The 25,832-nt window shown below is 44.4% G+C and overlaps 1 protein-coding gene across 2 annotated transcripts in view; it reads right to left on the bottom strand.

Annotated features, from left to right (window-relative positions):
* The window catches only part of Zip102B (Zinc/iron regulated transporter-related protein 102B), a 327,210-nt gene extending 304,039 nt beyond the window's left edge, over positions 1-23,171 (bottom strand). The window contains exon 1 of one of the 2 annotated variants that reach the window (XM_068346152.1): positions 22,908-23,171. In XM_068346152.1, the coding sequence (XP_068202253.1) occupies positions 22,908-23,003 (96 nt within the window). In that variant the 5' untranslated portion in view covers positions 23,004-23,171. The remainder of the gene's footprint in view (positions 1-22,907) is intronic. The other variant, XM_068346151.1, reaches the window with a different exon arrangement.
* Positions 23,172-25,832: the final 2,661 nt, after the last annotated feature.

Genomic DNA, 25,832 nt, shown 5'->3' on the forward strand with positions numbered 1-25,832 from the left:
ATAAAACCTCGGGTTGCGACTGGATGGCCAGAGACTCAAGCTCGACGATCAGCCACGAGGTGGCCTGCCTGGTACCCTTTGCGGCTTCCTCCTGGTTCAAGATTCCCGAAGTCGAGAATGTCACCTGCCGGGCGGAGAGTTTCTCGAGGGAAAAACCCCCGGAAGACCCGTTGCACGGAATGGTGGAGAGGAAGAGCTAAATCAGGCTACCCCATGATCTCGAAGTATTCCCTCTGTTGACGACTGACAGAGGCAGTGTCAGCAGCCAACGTTGGAGGGAAGGGGATCGGGCAATCCTGAGGAGAGGGATGATGGGGCCTGCCTGAAAAGGGAGAAGAATGTTACCCAGACTCTTCTGAAGATTCTTCTTGCTCTTATACGTGTCATGCTCTGCACTTACAAGGTGAAGATTGTGACTATGATGATCTGAAAGTATGCGCTCCAGAAAAACTCGCCGGGTTGCCCGTGTTGCAAAACCCGATGGGAATCGCGATCGAAATCGCCCTTGGCGCTCGCGCGGTGGTACAATCGCGAAGGCGAACATGAGCGCGTAGGCACAGTCGGAAGACCGAAAACGCGTAAGCCAGCGATGGCGGGTTGGCGAGCGATGGTGCGATGACATGTTGGCGAGCGATGGTGCGATGGGGCGATTGGCGAGCGATGGTGCGATGGGGCGATTGGCGAGCGATGGTGCAATGGGGCGATTGGCGAGCGATGGTTCTTTGCGGGAGATGGCGTGTTGACGAGCGATGGTGCGTAGCGACCGACCGCGTACAGGAGAGCCAACGCATGGTGATCTGAAGCGTGGGCGCGTTGAAAACGCTAGCGGGCAGGCGAAGAATCGCACGCGATCGCTGGCGCGTAGGAGATCAATGGAACGCGGTTGTGCGGCCAGAAGATATCAGCGAGGGGCAGAACCAGATGGTGAGGTCGCGCATAATAGTGAACGCTCGTGGGCGAGTACAGAAGACTTCTCGTGGGCGAGCGGGCGCTCAGAGACTAGTTCAAAGCTAGAGCACAGGAGATCGTCGGCGAGGAGGTGAAGGAATCATCTCTTTCGCCTCCACCCACATCTGGAAGCTCGTGGAGTACAGTGGTGCCCATTGCGCACATCAGGAAAGGGCGCACAGATGTGCGCTGGCGAGCAGGCGATCGTGGGTGTAAAAAGAAGGAACCATCTCCTTGCCTGTGCCTAGATCCAAAGATCGTGGGCACGAGGGCGAACGTTGGCGCGCATTGCGCACATTTGAAAAGGGCGCGCAGATGTGTGCTGGCGCGCAGGCGATCGTGGGCGTACAGGAGACCGTTGGCGCACAAGGCGCGTAGCAGGAAAAGGGCGTCCAGAAGTGCGCTGGCGAGCTGAAGAGAGCTGGCGCACAGGTCTCAGAGGCGCAGGTGAGCGCTGGCGCGCAGGTGACCGCTGGCGATCAGGAGATCTACAGCGAGACTCAGCTACAGGAGATCGCAGGAGAGAAGTCTGGAACACAGCAGGAGAGCGCAAGCGCGCTACTGCGCGCGAGCGCGCATGAAAACGTGGGCACACAGGTAAAACCTGGCACTTAAGGGACTTACCCACATTGTGGAGTAAGCCCTTTTGTCCCTAAGGGACCGGTGCTCGTTGGAAACGAGGTACGTTGGCGTCCACTGAGCATCTGCGTCCAGGAGAAGGTCTGGCAGGAGGATCCTCTGCGGGAAGGTGAAGATGAAGACAACCACAGGCAGGAGCACCATCATCAGACCTCCGAAGAGGAGTCTCTGGAGTGAACTCCCCCAAGGGGGAGGAGCACTTGCAGGAGAGACCGTGGCATCAGCTGCCCCCGAAGGGGACTAAGCCCTCAGCAACAACAGCAGAAAGAGACCTCCGAAAAGGAGTCTCTGTGGTGAACTTCCCCCCCGGGGAAGAAAGACTCACAGGAGAGACCGTAAGGCTCAGCTGCCCCCCGAAGGGGACTGAGCCTTCAGCGAACGAGAGAGGAATACTTCGTAGAAGAGACTGAAGATGGAGACTATAGGGCCGAAGGGTCAGCCAGTGACCTAGGAGCCAACCTCCGAAGAGGCGCTCCTGCAGCTGCTCAGCCCCTTGAGCGTAGCTGCAGGTGAGACCGCTCAGCACCAAGAGCATAGTCGCACAAAAACTATGGTCCGAGAATGTAACCGCTCAGCCCCTTGAGCAAGGTTACAAAAGCGGTTGCTCAGCACCAAGAGCAAAACCGCCGGAGGACCAGGAACATATCATAATTATTGATGGTAAGAGAAGTTTCCCCCGAAAGGGAAAGTAACTCAAACCTGAGCAGGGAACCTCCCTCGGAAGGGAAATTATCCACCCAAGGAGGCGAACCTCCTGAGAGTTCTAAGATGAACTGAAGAGCTGTCGGTTGTCACGGGAGAACATCCAGGAGAAGGAGACACGCCCCTGACGAAGTCCTATAGAGGAGGCAGCAACAGCCGACTCCCCGAGTCCCAACAAGACAGCTCTGCTTCGTTGTCACATTAGGCAAACGGAAAACAGATCGTTAACTGTGAAAATAAAAATTAGTTAACATTCATTCCCCCGGGAAGACTCCGAAGAGGAAACCCGAGGGAAAAGAACACAAGAATTACATAACAGGCAAGAGCCCTCAACCCCACCTACACTCACGGGAAGGGGGAAGGGCGAGAACTGTAACAAAAACAGAATTATAACAATTATAATTATGCAATTCATTAAAGAATGTTCACTAAAAGTAAGAACGAAAAACCCCGAAGGGAAACGTTCTAAAAAGCTGAAAAGTTAACACATACAATTAAATTTTATAATAAAAATATAATTGAGATAAAAAGTACTGCGTAGCAACTCCATCCGAACGGAGGAGCTATCGTATTATGTAGAAAACGTAGTAAAAGGGTGAATGACCTCCAGAGAGAGAGAGAGAGAGACCGTAATCAAACTACACTCTCACGTTCCTACGCTGAACCCCACCTTCCCCGTAGGAAAAGAGGAGAAGCGGAGAAACAAAATAAAAAGTCCAGCAATGACGACTCCCCACGGCGCCCGTGGAAGGAGCCGACCGAAGGGCCAAGGAAGAGATCGCGGTCCATGAAATTACATCGTAGTGGCCTGACTGCCAGCGGCTACACGGTGATATCGTACACACACACACACACAGCACAAACACTGAAAAGGAAACTTACTGATTTCTATACTCAAATATATACATAAACATAAAAATATGTTTACATATATAACAGATTTTGAGCGAAGCGAAAAATCTATTTTTGGGTGAAAGAGCCATGTCGTCCTGATGGAAGTTCCTTCATTAGTAGCTTCCTAAGTTATATGTGACAACAGTGATATATCCCAGAGAATTTACCAAAGGTATCCAGAATACTAACTCCTGGAGCGAGTATCCCTTAAATTTCTCCAAGGGATATCGCGTAAGGACGTAACTTGACACATCTCATAGCTATTTACACCCCAAATAGCCACTCACTTCGAGAGGAAAAGTGGCAAGAAAATAAGAGAGTCGTTCAAGAGGTAAAACCATTCGACTCTCCTAATGAACTGTCAATAGTTCGACCATCCGCCACCCCACGGCGCCACCAAACCATTCTCCGTAACTTTGTAATATTACAGATACAGTACCAAAAGGGAGGGATTAACATCCTTTTACTAAAAGAGGGTGGGTCCATCAGGACGACATAGCTCTTTCACCCAAAAATAGATTTTTCGCTTCGCTCAAAATCCGTTTTTTGGGCTTAGGCCATGTCGTGCTGATGGAAGTTTACCAGAGCAATAATGTACCTGTATCTGTGGATTTAATAGTGCCGTTATCTCGAATTGACCATTTCCTAATCGGTCGCCACGACCAAAGACACTTGATGTTACCGTAATACATCAATTAACTGAGCATACCATATGCCAGCTCTTCCTGTCCCCTACAGGGAAGAGTCTATATAGACTCTAGGAAAAAACCCGAGATTGTGAATTCAAAGAACAACAAGCAAGCAGAAAGTATATCGTGTCGTATATACGTAAAGCGTAGTTTGCACTAGAGTTCTGAATAGAGTACAGTACCTACCAGGTCTGGACCAGACAGATGAGTTTATGTTCACGTAGGAAACGTAAAACAGTAGACAAACATAGCACAACCAAACTTACCTGATTGCATGGTAAGGGAAACTCTGTCCCACATAGTCCATAAGAGGATCAAAATACTCTGAATACAATGTATAATCTTAAGGCGAGAGAGACGCAAAGATTACTTCTATAGTTTATTTACAAGAAACACAGAAGTTATGATTAAGCAAAATGTTTATGCTAGACATAGACATAACAAGCATAACAGTAATAACAAGGTAAAAAGTTTTATCTGAAAGAGAAAACAATGCCACTCCGTGAAATATGTTATTTTTATAAAATAAATTTTTGAATATACTTACCCGGTGATTATAATAGCTGCAACTCTGTTGCTCGACAGAAAACTCTAAGGTAAAATTCGCCAGCGATCGCTACACAGGTTGCGGGTGTGCCCAACAGCGCCATCTGTCGTCCAGATACCCAGTACTCAATGTAAACAAAGAACTCAATTTTCTCCTCGTCCCACTGCGTCTCTATTGGGGAGGAAGGGAGGGTCCTTTAATTCATAATCACCGGGTAAGTATATTCAAAAATTTATTTTATTATAAAAATAACATTTTTCAATAATTAACTTAGCCGGTGATTATAATAGCTGATTCACACCCAGGGGGGTGGGTAGAGACCAGCAAAATATGTTTACATTATTATGAGCTAAGAATTTTTATTTCATTTTAGAAGTTATCAAAATAACAAAAACAAAATAAATAGGTACCTGGTAAGGAAGTCGACTTGAACAATTACTCTGCCTTTTTAAGTACGTCTTCCTTACGGAGCCTCGTGATCCTCTTAGGATGCTGATCGACCCCTAGGATCTGAAGTATCAAGGGTTGCAACCCATACAACAGGACCTCATCAAAACCCCTAATCTAGGCGCTTCTCAAGAAATGACTTTGACCACCCGCCAAATCAACCAGGATGCGAAAGGCTTCTTAGCCTTCCGGACAACCCAAAAACAACAATAAAAACATTTCAAGAGAAAGATTAAAAAGGTTATGGAATTAGGGAATTGTAGTGGTTGAGCCCTCACCCACTACTGCACTCGCTGTTACGAATGGTCCCAGTGTGTAGCAGTTCTTGTAAAGAGACTGGACATCTTTCAAGTAAAATGACGCGAACACTGACATGCTTCTCCAATAGGTTGCGTCCATTATACTTTGCAGAGATATATTTTGCTTAAAGGCCACGGAAGTTGTTACAGCTCTAACTTCGTGCGTCTTCACCTTAAGCAAAGTTCGGTCTTCCTCACTCAGATGTGAATGAGCTTCTCGTATTAACAATCTGATAAAGTCTGACCAAGCATTCTTTGACAAAGGCAAGGATGGTTTCTTAACTGAACACCATAAAGCTTCAGATTGGCCTTGTAAAGGTTTAGTACGCTTTAAATAGAACTTAAGAGCTCTAACAGGGCATAAGACTCTTTCTAGTTCATTGCCTACGATCTCCGATAAGCTGGGGATATCGAAAGATTTAGGCCAAGGCCGAGAAGGCAGCTCATTTTTGGCTAGAAAACCAAGTTGTAGCGAACAAGTGGCTTTCTCTGACGAAAATCCTATGTTCTTGCTGAAGGCATGAATCTCACTGACTCTTTTAGCCGAGGCTAAGCATACCAGGAAAAGAGTCTTAAGAGTGAGATCTTTCAGGGAGGCTGATTGTAACGGCTCCAACCTGTCTGATATGAAGAATCTTAGTACCACGTCTAAATTCCATACAGGGGTAGCCAAACGACGCTCCTTGGTGGTCTCAAAAGACTTAAGGAGGTCTTGCAGATCTTTATGTTTGGAAAGATCTAAGCCTCTATGCCGGAAGACCGATGCCAACATGCTTCTGTAGCCCTTGATAGTGGGAGCTGAAAGGGATCGTCCTTTTCTCAGGTATAAGAGAAAAACAGCTATTTGAGCTACAGAGGTACTGGTCGAGGATACAGAAACTGACTTGTACCAGTCTCGGAAGACTTCCCACTTCGATTGGTAGACTCTAATGGAAGAAGCTCTCCTTGCTCTAGAATCGCACTGGCTGCTTCCTTCGAAAAGCCTCTAGCTCTCGAGAGTCTTTCGATAGTCTGAAGGCAGTCAGACGAAAAGCGTGGAGGCTTTGGAGTACCTTCTTTACGTGTGGCTGACGTAGGTCTACCCTTAGAGGAAGACTACTGGGAACGTCTTCTAACCATCGAAGTATCTCGGTGAACCATTCTCTCGCGGGCCAGAGGGAAGCAACTAACGTCAACCATGTCCCTTCGTGAGAGGCGAACTTCTGCAGTACCTTGTTGACAATCTTGAACGGTGGGAATGCGTAGAGATCCAGATGTGACCAATCTAGGAGGAAAGCATCTATATGTATTGCTGCTGGGTCCGGGACTGGAGAGCAATAAATTGGAAGCCTCTTGGTCAGCGAGGTTGCAAAGAGATCTATGGATGGTTCTACCCCAAGTGGCCCAAAGTCACTTGCACACATCCTTGTGGAGGGTCCATTCGGTTGGAATTACTTGCCCTTTCCGACTGAGACAATCTGCTATGACGTTCAAGTCGCCTTGGATGAACCTCGTTACTAGGGAGATGTCTTGACCTTTTGACCAGATGAGCAGGTCCCTTGTGATCTCGTACAACGTCAGTGAGTGGGTACCTCCTTGTTTGGAGATGTACGCCAAGGCCGTGATGTCCGAGTTAACTTCCACCACTTTGCCTCGAAGGAGAGACTTGAAGCTTTTCAAGGCCAGATGTACTGCCAACAGCTCCTTGCAGTTGATATGCATGCTCCTCTGACTCGAGTTCCACAGTCCTGAGCATTCCCGACCGTCTAGTGTCGCGCCCCAGCCCACGTCCGATGCGTCCGAGAAGAGAACGTGGTTGGGAGTCTGAACAGCCAGGGGAAGACCCTCTCTTAGGTTGATATTGTCCTTCCACCAAGTCAGGCAAGACTTTATCTTTTCGGAAACCGGGATCGAGACCGCTTCTAGCGTCTTGTCCTTTTTCCAGTTAAAAGCTAGATGGTATTGAAGAGGACGGAGGTGTAGTCTTCCTAGTGACACAAATTGTTCCACGGATGACAGCGTCCCTACCAGACTCATCCACAGCCTAACTGAGCAGCTTTCCTTCTTCAGCATCTTCTGGATGGATAGCAGGGCTTGATCTATTCTGGGGGCTGATCGTCTTGTTGTTCAGCAACGTCCTCATCAGAGGGTTCCTCATCCGAAAACTGATGAGGAAACGGCAACGGAGTGGGCAACGTCTGGCTCGCTGAGTCCGGTCGCACTGGTGGATGCGTGACGGAGCCGGACGCAATATCATGGAACTGCTGCACAGTCTGTGAACTGTCAACAACCATGGGTGCGCGAGGAAGCACAGCGTCAACCCGAGACTGTCTAGACCGTCTGGGTTGTGCAGTCAACACCCTACCGGGTTGCTGAGGTTGACGCACTGCGTCAAAACAAGTCACCTCTGCTGGTTGTTGAACGTCCTGAACGTCAACAACCACCTCCGAGCGTCGCTTAACGTCAACGTGCGGCTGGCAACCCACACTGGGTCGCATCGGTGGAGGAACCACCTCAACTGGCAGACGCGAGTAGGTTACCTCAGCGTCAACAGGGCGCACAACCGACCGGTTGGAAGGTTGTTGGCCAGAAGGTTCGGTAGCAACCTTCTCCGCATTAAAGTCCTCTATCAAGGACGCAAGCTTGGACTGCATGTCTTGCAGCAAAGCCCATTTAGGGTCTACGGGAGCAGGTGTGGCAACAGACGGGGTTAGCGACTGAGGCGGTACCGTTTACCATCCCTGAAAGCCTTGTTTATGCATGACATAATTGTACAGCAAAACTTCAAAGGCTCGAAAACAGCTGTGAAGTTGACCTGTAAACAACTTGGAGCGTCTCCTGGCCAGGCGCCAGGGAGAGTCTACGAGAATTGAGAAGTCTATCTGGGCAGAGGCATGAACTCCCAAGCCGAGAACCTCTCTCGTGTCATATCAGACTCTCGCTCTATAAACCAGTTTAAAAGAAGGGAAAGCAAAGGCTGTATCCCCCAAACTCCTCCTGGTGAAAAACCAGTCGCCTAGCCAACGTAAAGCTCTCTAGGAGAGCGAGAGAGCACTAGCTTAAAAACAACGGCTTCGAAGTAGCTAGGCCTAGTGTAAGCTCTGACGTTTAGGCGAACGAGGAGCAGCAGTTACAAAAAGATCCGGACAAAGATCCTTAAAAAAATCATCATGATTTAATTAAAGTCCATAGGAGGCTAAGCAGCTTTAGGCTCCTCTCCATCTGACAGAGGAGGGGGAACAGCAACTTCCTCATCTACAGGAACCTCGTCCGATAAAAGCTGAGTCTCAAGCAAGGGAGAGACCTACCGTGGTGGCAATGCTTTACAAGCAGAGTCCACACTCACTGGTGCATTAGTAGCGGACCAGAACGCAACGTCATGTAACTGCTTGACAGTCTGTGAACTGTCAACAACTGAACTGTCAACCACAACAGGTGCGTGAGGACGCACAGCGTCCACTCGAGACTGCTTTGACTGCCTAGACTGAGCAGTCAAAACAACTCTAGAATGCGGAGGTTGACGCACAGCGTCAAAACAAGTCAACTCCGATTGTTAGTGAACGTCTTGAACGTCAACAGGAGCCTCAGCAAGTGGCCTAACGTCCAAATGCGGCTGAAAAACCACACGAGACCGCATCGAGTGTGGTTCTAAACAACCTGACTGACGTGACTAAGCTACGCCAACGTCAACAGTAAGCACAAAGGAACGTTAGGTTGGCTGAAAGCCAGGATATCGATGAGATAAACGGCTAGACTCAACGGACTAATCGGCAGAATAGTCTTCCATAAGGGAGGCAAGCATATACTGCATGTCTTGCCATACAACCCATTAAGGATCAACGGAAATGGTTGTGGTAAGAGACGAGGGTAACGTCCGTGACCGCAACACTTTGCCTACAAAAAAAGACTCTCGGAGTCTGTGTTACGCTTTTGTTAGGCGGCGAGCAGTTATCCGATGACTGCATAGGGTCAGAGCTGTCCTAATGGTTGTAACCAGGACGCTGGACCTGTCCTGAAAGGACTGACTTTCGCTTAAGGGCTTCGAAACCTTGTGACAGGTTTCTTATGCGAAAAGCCTTCGGATGACGAGGAGAAACAACGTCTCTCTCGTCTTATGGTAGGGGAGATCTTGGTAAGATACACCCGATACCATAGAGGGAAAACGTCTGTTCGTTGGTCAAGGCCTCTCGAACCCATAAGTCGTTTGACATTACTTCTCCCCTGGGCTTGGGAGCATGTAAGAGGTCCCGGACTAGGTGAACGACAGGCACGAACAGACGAACCCTCGGACGCAACACTGTAACACTTTGCGCATATCACTTTATCACTTCATTTTCTGTTTTGCACTTATTTCACTGAAATTTTTACTGATTTCTACCTGAAACACGCAATTCTACCCTTCATTAAAAGGTAGTAATTGCTAAATCAGTCGTATAATGCAAGCTCATTAATACCAGCAAAAAACAGAAAACATATTTAAAGATAAAAAAATCAGTGGATGGGAAAGAGACTAAACACTAGTTCATATAACTACGTTTTCAATCTCTCACCGCACATAGCCTGGGGACGAGAATAAAAAACTAAAAAGTTTTATCCTTCCTCCCCGTACAGCGACTAGGGACGAGAGTAACACGAGAACAACGTTACCCGCTTGAACGGAACGTTTTCTCTCCTCTCTCTCCCTCCGTCTCTATCTCTCTCTCTCTTTCTCTCTTGATTTCGCACCTAAGAGAAGAGCCCAATTATATTTCGTCAAAAAAAAACATGTTATTTGACTAAAGGAAAAAACTGAAAGGTTTTTCAAATAAAAAGTTCCTTTAAAATAGAATTTAAAACATTTAAGCTAAGAAAGAATGAACAAAACGTCAGAATCGATTTACTCTTACTGCAAAGTGAAACCGTGATACACTCTCTCTCTATCGTAACGATAGAGCGCATGTTGAACGTCCTGAACGTCAACAACTGCGTAGCATAAATAAACTAAACGTTAGTTCATCTTTGAAAACAGTACGAAGACTATCAAAGAAATTCTTTCATAAAATATTACATTTAAAAAGTTTTAAATCCTTAGCTCTTTAAAAGCTAATTACGATATAAAGGGCTCAACGTTGATTAACTTCGGTTTCCAAGTTAGGACCGCCTACTCAGGAAAGGTCAATATAAACAAAACATTAAAATTATTTTTATATGTTTATAATAAATGGAAAGTTAATCGAAGAGGCCTAATAAAGGCGGAGAGATATAAAATATATAGAGGAAAATCTATAACGTGATATAATAACTAAAAGCCTAAACACACTTCCGCTAAGGGAAGGGTCGGCCATTTAAAAGTGAAAGAAAGTCCATACTCTCTTTGTCACCATAATTAAATCTATCCAAAACGAGTTCAAGATTTAAGATGAAGATAAAACACCTGCATAGCGAAAGCTCAAAACTAGAATAGTGTACTTCACCAATTAGTTGTGAAAACAAATCCAGTTTAGCAACAGCGAATAAGCACGTCTTGTCGGGAGCACGACAGAGAGAAAATTGAGTTCTTTGTTTACATTGAGTACTGGGTATCTGGACGACAGATGGCGCTGTTGGGCACACCCGCAACCTGTGTAGCGATCGCTGGCGAATTTTACCTTAGAGTTTTCTGTCGAGCAACAGAGTTGCAGCTATTATAATCACCGGCTAAGTTAAATATTAAAAATATGAAATTTCAAAATATATGTTATTACTAAAAGACATTAAGCATAAATATGCTGGCACTCATGTCAAAGTATTATGCTTCTAAGTTCACCTAACTATGGAAGACAGTTTATAATGTTTATGTCAACACTAAAAATCAACATGATATACCTAAGTCTATCATGCACACCCTTCACTAACAGTCCCAATTAGTGCACTGTCCTTCGCAGTAATCAAACTACAGGCTTTATTACACTGCCTGCAGCCACCACATGAAATTTGATTTCTTGCAATTGCTTTGCATAGTGCTTAAAAAAGACTTTGGAAGACTTCCAACCAGCGTAAGCACGTAGGTTATCAAACGACATAGTTTGAAAGAAGTTAAGAGACGAGGCAACCTTCCTCGGATCGTGACCTGCGGGTGTACTGTCAGGATCCGCTCTGCGAATAAAGTAAGTGATTTTCGCCCTTATCTGTTTCAAGGATAATGTTGAACCCGAAGTTTCTCCCCTAAAAAGCTGGCCTCCCCCAAAGTCTGAAGTTCTACGAAGATAGACCTTTAGGCATTCCACTGAGGGATGCTTCTTCCTTCAGAGGGCAGATTCTCCAGGGACCCCATCTTTTAGTGGGTAGCTCATTCTTGGCGAGAAAAGTTGGATCCGGAAAGAGATTTAGTTCTCCGTTCGGTGTAAACTGAATGTGACCATCATCCCTCGAGAGGGCCACTATTTCACTGACTCTGGCTCGAGGCTAGTGCAAATAGAAATATCACTTTCTGAGTCAAGTCTTTCAGCGAGCAATCTTCATTGTTCAAGGTAGAGGCCAGATGAAGAACCTTATCCAAAGACCATGAAATAGGCTTTGGAGGAGCTGCAGGCTGAAGTTTTGCGCAGGCTTTCGGAATCTTGGTGAAGATTTCGCTTGAAAAATCACTTGGAAGGCACATAGAATCGGTCTAGCTAAGGCAGATTTACACGTCGTGATCGTATTAGCCGCTAGTCCTTGTCCGTTAAGATGGATGAAAAAGGACAAGCAGAAATCCGTAGAAATCTCTTGAGGTTTCTTCGCCTTAACAAAGGCCACCCATTTCTTCCAGGAAGATTCGTATTGTCTTCTAGTTGACTTTGACTTATATTCTTCTAAGAAATTAATGCTGTCTTCGGAAATCCCAAACCTCTTCTTGACCGCTAAGGCGAGAAAATCAGGAGATGAAGGTTCTGGGTTTTCTCTGATGAAGTGTAGACAGTCGATTTCTGTACTAGCTGAGTAAGAACTGGTTCCGGCAACGGAATCAGCTTCAGGCGTAGTTCTGTTATCAATGGAAACCAGACACTGCCTGGCCACTTGTGGGCCACTATCGCTGCCCTCCCGCGAAAGGATCTCAATTTGTCGAGGGCTTTCAACAACAGGTTGGTTGGTGGGAACAGGTAGATCCTGGACCATCTGTTCCAATCTAGAGACATCGCGTCCGTCGCTTACGCTAGAGGATCCTCGTACGGGGCTACGTACCGAGCTAACTTCTTCTTGTCGCTCGTTGCGAAGAGATCTACTTGCAATCCTGGGACTTTGCTCAATATGAAGGACAATGATCCTGCGTCTAGGGACCATTCGGACTCTATCGGGTCGAACCTGGATAGAGCGTCCGCCGTCACATTGCGGAATCCTTGTAGGTGGACTGCTGATAAGTGCCATTTCATCTTCTTGGACAGATGAAGGATGGCTATTATCACCTGATTCAACTGAGGAGATCTTGAACCTTGACGATTTATGCATCTCATCACTACTTCGCTGTCTAGGACCAAGCGAATGTGGATTGATCGGCGAAGTTTCAGTTTCTTCAGGGAAAGAAACACTGCCATGGCTTCCAGATAGTTGATGTGGAAGGTCTTGAACAGGGGAGACCAAGTTCCTTGCACTTTCCGAAGATGAGAATGAACCCCCCATCCTTCCTTCGAAGCATCCGTGTGGATGGTGACTGTAGGAGGAGGTGGTTGCAAGGATACTTTCCTTCTTAAGTTCTTTGTCTCCGACCATGGCTTGAGAATCGATCGCAGACGATTTGGTAACGGTCTTAGTAGATCTCTTCGATCGCTGTAAGCGTATTTTCTCCAGGTCCCTGAGGCATTTTCTAATTGTGCTCTCAAAAGTGGGTCCATCAAAGAGGCAAACTGGAGAGACCCCAACACCCTCTCCTGTTGTCTTCTTGAAATCTTTCGTGACCGAAGCAGATTTTTGACGGCCCCTGCAATCTCCTTTCTCTTTGCCTTTGGCAAGCATTGGCAATGTGACTGTAAGTCCCATTGGATTCCCACCCACTGGAACTTTTGAGATGGAGACAGCCGAGACTTTTTCAGGTTGATCTTGAACCCTAGATACTCTAGGAATTGGATCACTTTTCTGGAGGCTTGCAAGCATTCTTCTTTGGATGCTGCCCACACCAGCCAGTCGTCCAGGTAGGCCATCACCTGAACCCCTTTTAGGCGTAGTTGTCGAACAACTGCATTCGCAAGCTTTGTGAATATTCTTGGAGCAATATTCAAACCGAAAGGCATGGCTCTGAAAACGTATTTTCTTTTCTGGAGCTTGAATCCCAGGTAGGGGGAAACTTGACGGTTGATTGGCACATGCCAGTATGCGTCCGTCATGTCTATGGAGACTGTGAATGCCCTTTTGGGCAGAAGGGTCCTTATGTGCTGAAGCGTCAGCATTCTGAACTTGTAGTTCACAATGAACTTGTTGAGTGGTGATAAGTCCAGAATGACTCTGAGCTTTTCCGAGTCCTTCTTCGGAACACAGAATAGCCTTCCTTGGAATTTGATGGACTTTGCTTTCTTTATTACTCTCTTGCTCAGTAGTTGATGAACGTATTCTTCCAGAACTGGGGTTGAAGGCTGGAAGAATTGAGGAAAGTTTGGTAGGGTTGAGGTCCAACCCCACCCCAGTCCTATCTTGACTGTGGGCCCAAGGATCGAAGGTCCACCAATCCTGAAAGTGTAGCAGTCTCCCTCCTACCGGCAGCATCTCACTTTGAGTGCTGGGTGGAAGACTTTCCACCTTGGCCACGACCACCTTTGTTGCCTCTTCCTCTGAAGGGGCATCCAGAAGAGCCTTGAAAGGATCCCCTAAACTTTGGCTTAGAAGAAGCCGACTGCCTTTCATAAGCTGGGGTGAAAACTTGTGACTGGGTCGCCAGTGTTTGGGGCACCAGTTGAAAGGTGGTGGTAGGTTGTGCCACCGTCTGAGGCACCGTGGCCATGGGAAGCTGTTGCTGTCTTGGCTGAGAGGACAGGCGAGGCCGCTTCGACTTGTTCTTCGGCTGGGGACCCCTGTCAGCGGAAGATTTTCTCTTGGAGGACAAGCCCCATTTAGAGAGGAGATTCCTATTCTCCGAAGCAGCCTTGTCAACGACCTCCTTCACCACATCACTAGGAAAGAGGTCTTTTCCCCAGATATTAGAAGCTATCAGCTTCCTCGGTTCGTGTTTCACAGAGGCAGAAGCAAACACGAACTCCCGACAAGCCGTCCTGGCTCTGATAAAGTTGTATAGGTCCTTCGTAACCGTAGCCAAGTGCGCCTTGGCAAAGACCATATACATATCTGGAAAATCCGGGATGCTAGCCATCGTTTCTAGCCCCGTTTGTAAAGATATGGACGCTGCCAAGCGCTCCTCTGTCTCATGTTCTCTCTTCAAGAGAAACTCTGACAGCTTCGGGAGGTCCTCGTTGAACTGACGTCCAGCGATATCGGCCTCCAGCTTCCCGACTGAGAAGGTAACGTGAACGTCCTTCCAGTCCTTGTCATCTGAAGGGAAAGCGAGAAAGGCTTGCTTTCTTCCAGTGTGGGGCAGGGCTTTCCTGCCCTCACGGCCTTCAGAGCTGCTTTAAACCCTTTATCCCTAAAGGAAAAAGCACGTTGAGGGTCAGCAATAAACGACGGATATTTTTTGCTTAATGCCGGCACCTTTGAGCTAGTGAATGCCCTCTCCTTTAGCTTTGTGGAAAACAAAGCCTGTGCTTTAGCGAGCTCAAGGACAATTACTTCCTTGGGCTCCGTCTCTTCGTTGGACGCCGGTTCAGTTCTGAGCCGGACATAACAATCCGGATAGGATGCCCTGCTGGGCCAGAACTCTACCTCCTCCACTGGGACGGTACCCAGTTTCTCCAAAAGGAAAATCTTGCCTGCTGACATAGGCATGTGCTCCGAATACCTCCAAGGGTTAACATCGGAGAACACAGGGAGGTCCTTCACATTTAGTTTCTTCGGGGCTAGTCGCGAGGAAACCAATTGCTCGATCTCTGACCGAAAAGTAGTCTCTTTCTCTGACGACTTCTTCTGCAAGTCGTACACCATCGACATCAGCGATTGCAAGGTGGTCGTAAGTGCCTCCAGATGAGGCGGTTGCGAAGAGGTTGAGGGGGCTGGTTCCACCACAGCCGCTGAAGAAACCGACACCGCTTCAGCATTCTCAACCTCGCTAGTAGGCGGAACAACTGCCTCCTGTTCTGACTCTTTTACGAGGAGATTCTTCTCAGTCTCCTCGGAAACGACAGACATATTGTCGTCCAGGTGGACGCTTTCCAAAGCATCCGCCACGTCAGGATCTCCAGGTTTCGGAACCGGGAGTTGCACCAAGGGGATCGAAGGTTTAGTCTGGGGAATGACGGAATCGTCACGAGCTCCGGGGAAGAGACAGTCTCTCATCCTAGCATTAGGAAGGTATGGGCCCGAGGTATTCTTCTGAAAACCTCTAACACTATGGGTGGAAAGCATTGGCCAGCTGCCGACAAGCTACTCAGTTGCCGGCAGGCAGGCCTACCAAATTCACCAATGGCATCGATCAACGATGTCCGAGGTAAGAGAAACAGCGAACTGTTAGCCTAGCCAACCCCCATTGTCTACACCCCATGATAGACAGAAAGAGAGAAAGGTAAGGATAGAAGACGGCAAAGAATCAGCTATGTCGTCTACATCCTGAAAGAGTGTACCAGTGGAAGAGGGAAATCAATTCGGGCTTCCACTCAACCATATCCCATCTTAAGGGATATGGAAGGCAGTCCAAGGGAGGACTCTAAGGAGCACTCAAAGATATGAGGTTATCTGTCAGTAACCTAACCAGGCACTGACAGAAAAACTCGTGCCAGGTCTACAGACGTCCAGAGGAGCCTATGTAGAACCACGGCCATAAGGGTGTTGGATCATTCAACACGAAAGAGATAGCGGGGAAGGGGTGAATAGTCCATAAGTAAAGCAATACCCTAAGGTACTACTTAACTAGAAGGATTCTGTCCTTGTAAAAGCCTCAACTAGGGGAAGTCAATTCCCCAGGTTGGGTTAGGCAATGAGAGAACGTCCGAAAACGAACTCAAGAGAACAGAATCTCGTACCAGGGGTTAAAACAGGGAAGAAACCTATCCTCCCGTTAAAAACCCCCAATACAGGACTGTCTGCTAGACCATAAAGAGGAAATTGTAAAACAATAACCTCTACGAGATCTAAGGAGGCAATCCTCCTGAACAGCAACTAGCCCTACTGGAATACCGACAAGCTACTCAGTTGCCGGTATAAATCCAGGTAGCCAGATGCCTAACACAGACTTACTCTGATGTCCCGTCCCCAACTCCAAACTCAATGCTGACAAGCTACTCAGTTGCCAGCTCAGAGAAAAGGAGAGGAAAACGAAACGCCCCAGAAAATTTACCCAACCATAGGTTACAGTAAATTAACTGAGGATAGCCTAGGCTAATCAGAGGGAAAGGGAATTACTCTTATATCTCATAGAGATAGTATTGACTAAAAGGGGCAATGATATCTATCTTACCCCTAAAGACAACACAAGAGTAATGGGGACATTTAAAGTATACTAAAGCACTAAAGCTATTAAGCTAGAGAGCTTAGAGAAACGTTCTACGTAACTCTGGTATACTATTATGGAAGAAAAGAAATAGTAATATCTTAATTGTATAAAATATTGCCTGAGCTTCAATACAACTTTACCAGGAAGGTTATATCATGCATGAGGTGTGAAAGTGCCTAGGCTAGAAGCCTAACACTCGCGAGGCTCGAAATTATAGCCAAATTCACGACAACAATGACATAATATAAAAATCCCTAGCTAAAATACTAAATAGCTAAAGTTATTAAAGCAAGGATGCCGGGAATATCGTTCTTGCTAACCAAATGAACGAAAGAACGATCGCGTCATGACGCCGTCCAGCCGGCAACAGCTCTTGTTACGTTAATTACGATATCAATCGAAAAGCAAAACTGGCAAGAGCTTACATTTATACAATTCAAAGATATTACTTAACTTTCCAGAAGCTGATGAAGCTGGGGAATCAATAATCAAGCAGAAAAAGCTTCGAAAATAGCGAGATAGCACAGGGAAAACTGGTCAGCAAAGCTACAAATGAAAGAATGGTTTGGTGGCGCCGTAGGGTGGCAGGTGGCCGAACTATTGACAGTACATTAGGAGAGTCGAATGGTTTTACCTCTTGAACGACTCTCTTATTTTCTTGCCACTTTTCCTCTTGAAGTGAAAGGCTATTTGGGGTGTAAATAGCTATGAGATGTGTCAAGTTACGTCCTTACGCGATATCCCTTGGAGAAATTTAAGGGATACTCGGTCCAGGAGTTAGAATTCTGGATACCTTCGGTAAATTCTCTGGGATATATCACTGTAGTCACATATAACTTAGGAAGCTACTAATGAAGGAACTTCCATCAGCACGACATGGCCTTAGCACAAAAATATGAGTACAAGAAAAGTAAGTTATAAAGTAAAGACAAAACAATAAAAGGCTGTCATGCGAGGACGGGAACAGAGACATTCGTTCGTCGTCCGAGCCAAAAGCGAAGAGAGTCAGTTCACCAGTGTGTGAGGTTGGAGGGGTAGCTAGCTACCCCTCCCCTAACCCCTGCTAACTAACGCGGGGGGTAGTTAACCCTCGTTAAAAATCTAATGGCTCGCCATTTCAGCTACGCCGAAAGTAATACCCTATGTAAATAGCGTGGTTTGTATTTCGGTTACGGAACAAAGGCTTAACTTAGGGTCAACTTGAGATAAAGTTCAGCCCGAAACGTCCGCGATCAATTCGCCTTCTTCCCCGCTCACGTCATGCCTGGAACGTCCAGACGACACAACAGTTCCAAGAACCTCCATAGCAATCACTGGAAGTTTGTCCGAACCAGACGTTCTAAGAGGACGTTTGGCAGGAGAACCTTCTTCAGAAGAAGGCAATCGCTCTGGTCTGCTCCAATGACTACAGCCAGGTATTTGAGGCGATAAACGTCTCTGATCTATTGAGATCATTTTCCTCTTGAGGTCTGGAAACTTGACGCCAGTCACGATTATATTTTTTACTGACTACAGCGTCATCTGAAGATGAGGTAAACTTAACCTCACCTTTCCCATGGTGAGGGCGAGCGTTTCGTGAAACGTCAACAGAAACGCTCGAGGGGACGTCTGCTCGTGCGGTTACACCTCTCATTCCCTTTCGCCGATCGACATTCCTTCTCCCAGGGGTTGGGAAGCTTGAAAGAGGTCTTAGGCTAGGTGAACGACAGGTACAAGCAGACGCACCCTCCACAGCACTGAACACATTCCCCGCACTTTTGGCACAAAAACTGGCACTTTTAAGCATATTCACATCGGACATAAGTTGGTTCCTGTCCGTAGCAAGCGATTCAACCCTAACACTAAGGGCTTGAATAGCACTCATCATATCCTTAAGTGAAGGTTCATCGATAACAGGAGGTGGTTCATGAACTACCACTACAGGGGAAGGAATAGGTTCAGGGACACGGGGAGAGGAAAATTCTCTAGATCGAGAAGATCTTCGTCTGACTCTATCTCTCTCTAACTTACAAGTGTACTGATCGAAATCCAGCCACTCGCTCTCAGATAACAACAAAAACTTTAATCACATCGATCCCCTAATTGACAAATCTTACCTCTACATTTAGTACAAATAGAGTGGGGATTGATAAGAGGCCTTAGGAAGACAGGTTTTACAGCCTTTCACACACTTTCTATAAACTGGGGAAGGGTCAGCCATTTTGAAAAATTCCAGAAAGAGATCAACAAGCAAAGGTCAAAATAAATCAAATCAAAAGAGGTTCAAGAAAATCCGTAAGTAAATCCAATCAAGTGAAAGCCAAATAACCAAAAAAAAAGTACTTAACCAAAGATACTGTAAAAATCGAAGGTTATAACGAGCGAATGTTCCAATGATGTCGCCAGCAATGGCGGCAGAGAAGATCTGAGGAATCCTGGAATGGTTCCAGTTACCTAGCAAGTGGTGGCGCTAGTAGTACAACTAGCTACCCAATCTGCGATTGCCGCGAGTTTTGAATTTCTGCCGTGACGTCAGAGACGTAAGCTATATATATATTCACCGGCTAAGTCAGAGGTTTAAAACTTTTCGTAACATGTGAGCAAGCTCATGTGGTTCATTTGAGGTAAGACCTCAGAGCCCTTCCATGGCATAGTAACTGTTGATCTGCATCATCAGTTACAGAACAAAAACTCTCCATCCGGAGGGGTCTGCATCTAGGAACCGATATACGCAGATTTTGAGTCTTGGCCACAAACTCAAGGATGAAGCTGAGTGTTACCTGTCCCTATCCCCTAGAATGGATGTCATAAGAAAGATCATACAACTTCCTGACACTTTGCCAAAACAAAAGTGAGAAGGAAGACCGTCATAAGCAGCTGTTCATAAAATGCTCCTTTCAGAGATCGTAGTACATGGACTACGTTCCAAGGAGGAGGTCTAACTTCTAGTTGAGTACAGTACATGTATGCTCAAAACTCCATATGAGGAGAGACAATACTGTTGAAGAGGAAAAGTTAACTCTGCTTAAAGCTGACTGGCATTCTGTTATGGTTAAGACTGCACAGGATTTTCCTCCCCAAGGTACAGGAAGTTTTGTTGTCCTAGAGGGAAATATCGAGCGCATTAGGCCTCTTTCCACGACCTCAACCTTAGTGGATAAATCACTAAGCCTGATGGGAGGCAAATCAACAACCTATGGGAGTATTCAGCCATCCTTTTCATTATTGATTGCGAAAAACCTGTCTGCGGGAGGTATGGATGAATACCCTCCAGATGAGGGGTCATAGGGACACAAATGATTGTGGTGAATACCTGAGTGAAGATGTATAAGTAGCTCTGGAAAGGAGAAAACTTTTCTCTCGATATCTCTGTAGGTAGGAATATATCTGGGACCTATTCTGCCTGTTGCCACTGCAGCACTATCAGAGTCATCAATCGCTTTGTTAATTCCCTTCTAAGAATGAGTCTCCTCCTCACACAGAAGGGGAAGGAGTGCATAATAGAAGTGCATGGCTAAACCATACTGGTTAACAGTACTTTAGAAACTTCAGGACATGAGCTATCCTGGTCTGACATCTCGTCTGAACTCTCACCAGGGTTAAGACTTAGACTGCCTTGTGTCCGAATGCCAACTTCACTACACAAAAAGATAAAACGGCGGAATACTCTTAAATCTGGGCAATACTGGCAATCCTGACTGAATTGGCTGCGTGGACCTCAAGTGTGTAAAGCACTTGCTGACAACAGCCTCCACGTATAGGGATATAATACTCCCAAAAAGGCTCCTGGGGAGTACTGCCAACGCTCAGCCCATTTCGGGCTCCGTCAACTATCACCCCATTTGCTCTCAGTTACTGGTAACCAAGCATTACGTGCTCAGCCATAGTCCCTGAAGGCACTACATGCAACACACTCAGGGTGAATGTCATTCCATGCAGTATAGGGATCAACAGTACAGTACCTAAGGTCTTAGGTTCGGTTTGCCCTAAACCCTTCAGACTAATGGTGTCGGGTACCATCTGGAGCTGGTATCCTGCACTGCACTCAATGACAGGAGGTTGACCTCAGCTACAGAGTCAATGAGAGCATTCACCGCTCCCGATGGAAATTTAGACATGGTCACTTGGACAACCATGAGTGGTACAGGAGTCAACTGCATCAGGTTAACCCTACAAAGGGTTTTTAATACAGCCTCAGTTCCTGATTCCTCCCTGGAGGAGTCAGTTGAAGAAGCTTTGGACAGTGTCGAGGAAAGGTTACCACCGGCCAATCCTGAAAGAGACATTGGATGTGCAATGATCTTTTCAGGTTGAGGGGTAACCTTGGAAATCGAGATTTCCGAGGCTGCCACAAGAATACTAGGAACAAGCTTCCTAGCACTCACACCATCCTTCAGTGTAGCCCCACCCTGTGCAAGGTGCCTCCATTCTTACCCGACCGATCCCCCGAGGATATCGATTGGGAAGAGTTGGGGTGGCGGGAATGAGCCGTAGGAGTAAAATGACAAGGTTTCTTCGCCTTCGAGGATGAACCCAAAGTGGAAGAATCCCTTTCAGCTTTCTCCTTCCTACGCTTCCTACATCTCCAAAGACATAAAGGTGCCGCAACAGCGGCCTTCCCTGCCTGGCCATCCACATTCTATCAGAATGCATACTTTATCACACTAGGAAAAGGAAAAGTTTAAAATTCTAGGCTAGTTGTTCCTTAATATGTTTTGAAAACTGAGTAAAGCAGAGGAGACTAGCCTAGACAACATCTGTTCTCTTCCAAGCCGAAATGCAAAATAGTTTGTGTTGGCTACTCAGCGTGTGAGAAGGTTGATGGGTCTATCTTCTGCTAACTCACCCCGCTAAATAGTGGAGGGAAGTAATACCTCGATAAAAGTTTTACAATTAGTTAGTTTCCGCTGTCGCTGAAATGCACCAGCCAACCGTTGAGATACTACCGCTGGAGAGTTATGGCTTCTTTTGACTGGCATGACAGTACTGTATTACATTGGATCTTCTCTCTGGTTATGGTTCATTTTCCCTTTGCCTACATACACACACCAAATAGTCAGGCGTATTCTTTACATATTCTCCTCTGATCTCACACACCTAACAACACTGAGATTACCAAACAATTCTTCTTCACCCAAATAGTTACTGCACTGTAATTGTTCATTGGCCACTTTAATCTTAGGAACTCTTTAGCTATGGTAAGCAGCTTTTCTAGGAGAAGTCCACTCCAAAATCAAACCATTGTTCTCTAGTCTTGGGTAGTGCCATAGCCTCTGTACCATGGTCTGCCACTGTCTTGGGTTAGAGTTCTCTTGCTTGAGGGTACACTAGGGGACACTATCTTCTTTCTCTTCCTCTTGTTTTGTTAAAGTAAAAGTTTTATAGTTTATAGAGGAGATATCTATTTTAAGAAAGATACTCTTCTTGCAATATTTTATTTTTCCTTGTTTCCTTTCCTTGTTGGAGCTCTAAGCCCAAGGGCTTAGAGCATCCTGTTTTTCCAACTAGGGTTGTAGACTTGTAGCTTAGCAAGTAATAATAATAATAATAATAATAAAAATAATAATAATAATACTGAAAAGCTGAGAGGTTTGTATTTTGTGCCAGAACAAATTAGGGTATTCAGCAAGAAAATGAAGACTCATTTTCTAAGTGCTTCAATAATATGGATTTGACAATTAACATGAAATAAGCTTTGTGATACTCTAAGTACCCAAGAATGTATACAACAAAAAGATCTTGTAGGACAAGTAAGGCACAGGGTTTCCATGTGATCTGACAAGGACAAGACCTTAAAGTGTAAAATAAAAATAAAATTCCATGGTTTTATCTATGTGGATTAAAACACATCCAAATTTATAATTTCTTCTACGGGGTTGGCTTAGAGATGAACCGAGCTTCCAGATCTATACTAAATAAGTCCTTAATCGTGCTAAAGTGTATAAGGGAATAAGTCGTCTTTGGCTTCATCCAATCGGCAGAGATGGCTCTTAAACACTTGATAAACACATGCAATATTACAAAAATATACGACTTCAAAGAGACCAACAAAACATACAATATGGAATGCCGACTACCTTATGGTAAATCAGTATGCCACAGGCTATAAATCCTTCCATGCTTCATTGGAATGATAAATATGTTCATCTAAAATAGAAAACTGACTAGTACTCCAGAATGAACTGTTCTTCTAACTTAAGATAGGATATTATTCATCAGTTGTCATAGGTTTCAAAGCGAAACAATATTAAACTTGCCTCTGACATCGTCATCACCAGTGGAATAGACCCTGCAATGTAGCATCCTCCTAACATTGCTAATGACAAGATCGATAGCACCATAATGGGCTCCATTTTCAGCTAAGTTTCTTTGCGGTGACGTTATAAATTGAATTTTAATGGTTTCATAAAATTCATCGGCTACGATTCTGAACAAGAGCACTGTCAATGTGAAACACGGACGAGGTCATTCGTCTGTCGTCAGCAACAGAATGACAACAACAACAGTCACTCTCACATAGTGGCACAGGTGACGTTTACTGCGAGATAAAATAATAATGTTTCTCTTACTTTTGACAGTTACTCTTTACAAATCAATTCTATTTTCTGCATCACAATGTTACATCTGACTTAAACAAAATCATATAAAAGGAAAGTAAAAATTCTATTTTTTTTAGATGTTTAGATAATGGTAAATCTATTTTAGACAAAAACAGATAAAAGCAACTTATTTTAAAATGTTTAATAATAGGGGAAGTTATCATAATCATTGTTATGTAGATATAATATAATTAAGATAAAATTATTAGTAAGAGATATACGAAAATTATTGTTTATCATAATTCTACATATATACCAACATATAAGTATCTGATAAGAAATAATTATGTGTTTGTGTATGTTGCACAGCGGGTGTGCTTTGATCACGAACTTTGTTCTGTAGGATACGCAAAAAATTTATCTTGCTGGTTGAATAAGAAAAAAAAAGGATAAAAACAAAATTCTGATTTATTGAATACTATTAAAGGGAACACTTTTATAATTGTAAAAGACGGGAAAAACAAAATACTGAAGTTTAGAAGAAATAGAAATGTTGTAAACCTTTGAATGTGGAAATAGAGTAGCCACAAATTCCGATCATGTATGCAAATGTTGAAGTTTTAAATTGTTGATTTAAAAACGGTGTATTTTGTTTTATAGATGAAAAAATTTTATATCGATATTTTTCGTGTCTATATTTTAGAATGAATTGTGGATGGTGCTGATGGATAGTCACGGTTACAAAGACCTTCAATTAGAAACAGTATTCTCCTCCATATTGTGATAAAGCAGTACTGTACAGTATTTCCAGTTCTAACAACCTGAATCTCATAAGTTATTGTTACTCACCACTCAGTTAACGTCATTTATAATTACGGATTTGTTAGAATAAAAAAGGTTCAAAAGTACGTTTAAGCTTTTCACGGTGGTAGAACAAGAACAAGCTCAACAAACTAGAAAGTAAAGTAAGGAACGCATATGTCACGTGTGGTTTCCCTGCCCATTTATATATTCTTGATGGAAATCTGTACACTAACCGTTTATTTTGTATCTCTATATAAGTAGAGATAATGCGCATGCACGCACGTACTGTATTTTTACATAACAACAGTGGTTTATGGTCATTAAAGTCCCTTGCATACTTACCGTCGTCCAGTCGGGATACAGAAGTTAAGCGGACAGTAACATAGAAGAATGGTATAGTATGTGTCCCATCAGAGTTTCAAATTGAAATGGTCAATATATTGGAAACAATTATCCTAGACATTCAAGAAAAAGAAGGAAGATGGTGGAAAAAAACAACAAAGTACTTGGAAGAATTAAGTGTAAACATAAGGCAGATAAGAAGAATGAACAAGACAGAAGTAAAATCTGAAACCAGACAATTGGATACCGAAAAGTGGAAAAAGATAAATAGAAAGTAAAGTGAGCTTAGAAATATACAGAATGCGGAAGAAAGAAATTCAAGAAAAAGAAATATATGACACTACATTTGCTTCAGTGATATTCTTTAGGGCAAGAACTAATGCGTTAAAACTGAACATTATCAATAGACACAATGGGGGTGTGTTAACTGTAATTTTTGTGAAAATGAGGAAGAAGGTTTAGCAATTTTTTTGTTAGTTTGTCAAGAATAGAAAAAAGAAAGGAATGAAATAATTGAGCTTCAACAACCATGCGAGGAAGACCAAAAGAAAAGGGTAGGCTAGGATTATTTTCAGTTGGTGAAACAAATATAGAAAAGAAAAAAAAGAAGTGTTAAACATGATGTGGAGGAAAAGACAAAACAGTATAAGATTATAATATTTGGAGGCGTGGTTACAAGGACTTTGCCTTAAACCCCCCCCCCCCCCCTCCCCCACCCCAACATACCAAAAAATAGAAGAAACTATTGAAGAAAAAAAAAAGAAAGTAATGAAAAAATTAAGTTTTATTAAAGGAAATGACCCACTGCCTTATATTAGAGAAATGAATCTGGATAAGGCATCCCTTGTGATGAAAAAAAAAGATTAAATATGCTCAACTTATAAGCAAATTTCAGGGGAAAATATGAAGATAATTTGTGTGACCTGTGCAAAGATGAAGAAGATACTACCGAACATTTATTTTCATGCCCAAAATTATGACAACTAATGAAAGTAGACATAAGTTTAGGTTCGCTGAAAAAATCCTAGCAGGGATCTGGCTGCATTTATAGGTAGGGCAATGCATATAAAAGAAGAATTTAAGACGTCCAAACTGACCACAATAGGTTGTCAAAACTGATGATAGCAAGGTGTTATCCTATCTAATTTCAAGGTAGAATAGAATAAAAGTAAAGATTGAGAATCTCATTACGGTATTAATTTATTTAAGGCTCAGATAATATAAAATGAAAAACAATAATAAGAATAAGCTTAGCAGCTTTGCACCTATCTATAAAGGGATAGAGTGCCCGCAAACTTATTTTGCGGAGTGAGCAATAAGGAACCAGGAACCACATCATACTAGCAGGCAAACGGGTACTAACCTGGATAATCAGAAGAAAAGAATCCTGGACTTGAAAGGATTTAAAAAAGAGACTGAAGCTGCACGACTATTGAAAATCATCAAGAGGAGGGGAACGATCAAAGAAAATTATAAAATGTGCAAGAAAACGTTAAT

This window comes from Palaemon carinicauda, chromosome 22 (assembly GCF_036898095.1).
Source record: "Palaemon carinicauda isolate YSFRI2023 chromosome 22, ASM3689809v2, whole genome shotgun sequence".
In the NCBI taxonomy this organism is placed as follows: Eukaryota; Metazoa; Arthropoda; class Malacostraca; order Decapoda; family Palaemonidae; genus Palaemon; species Palaemon carinicauda.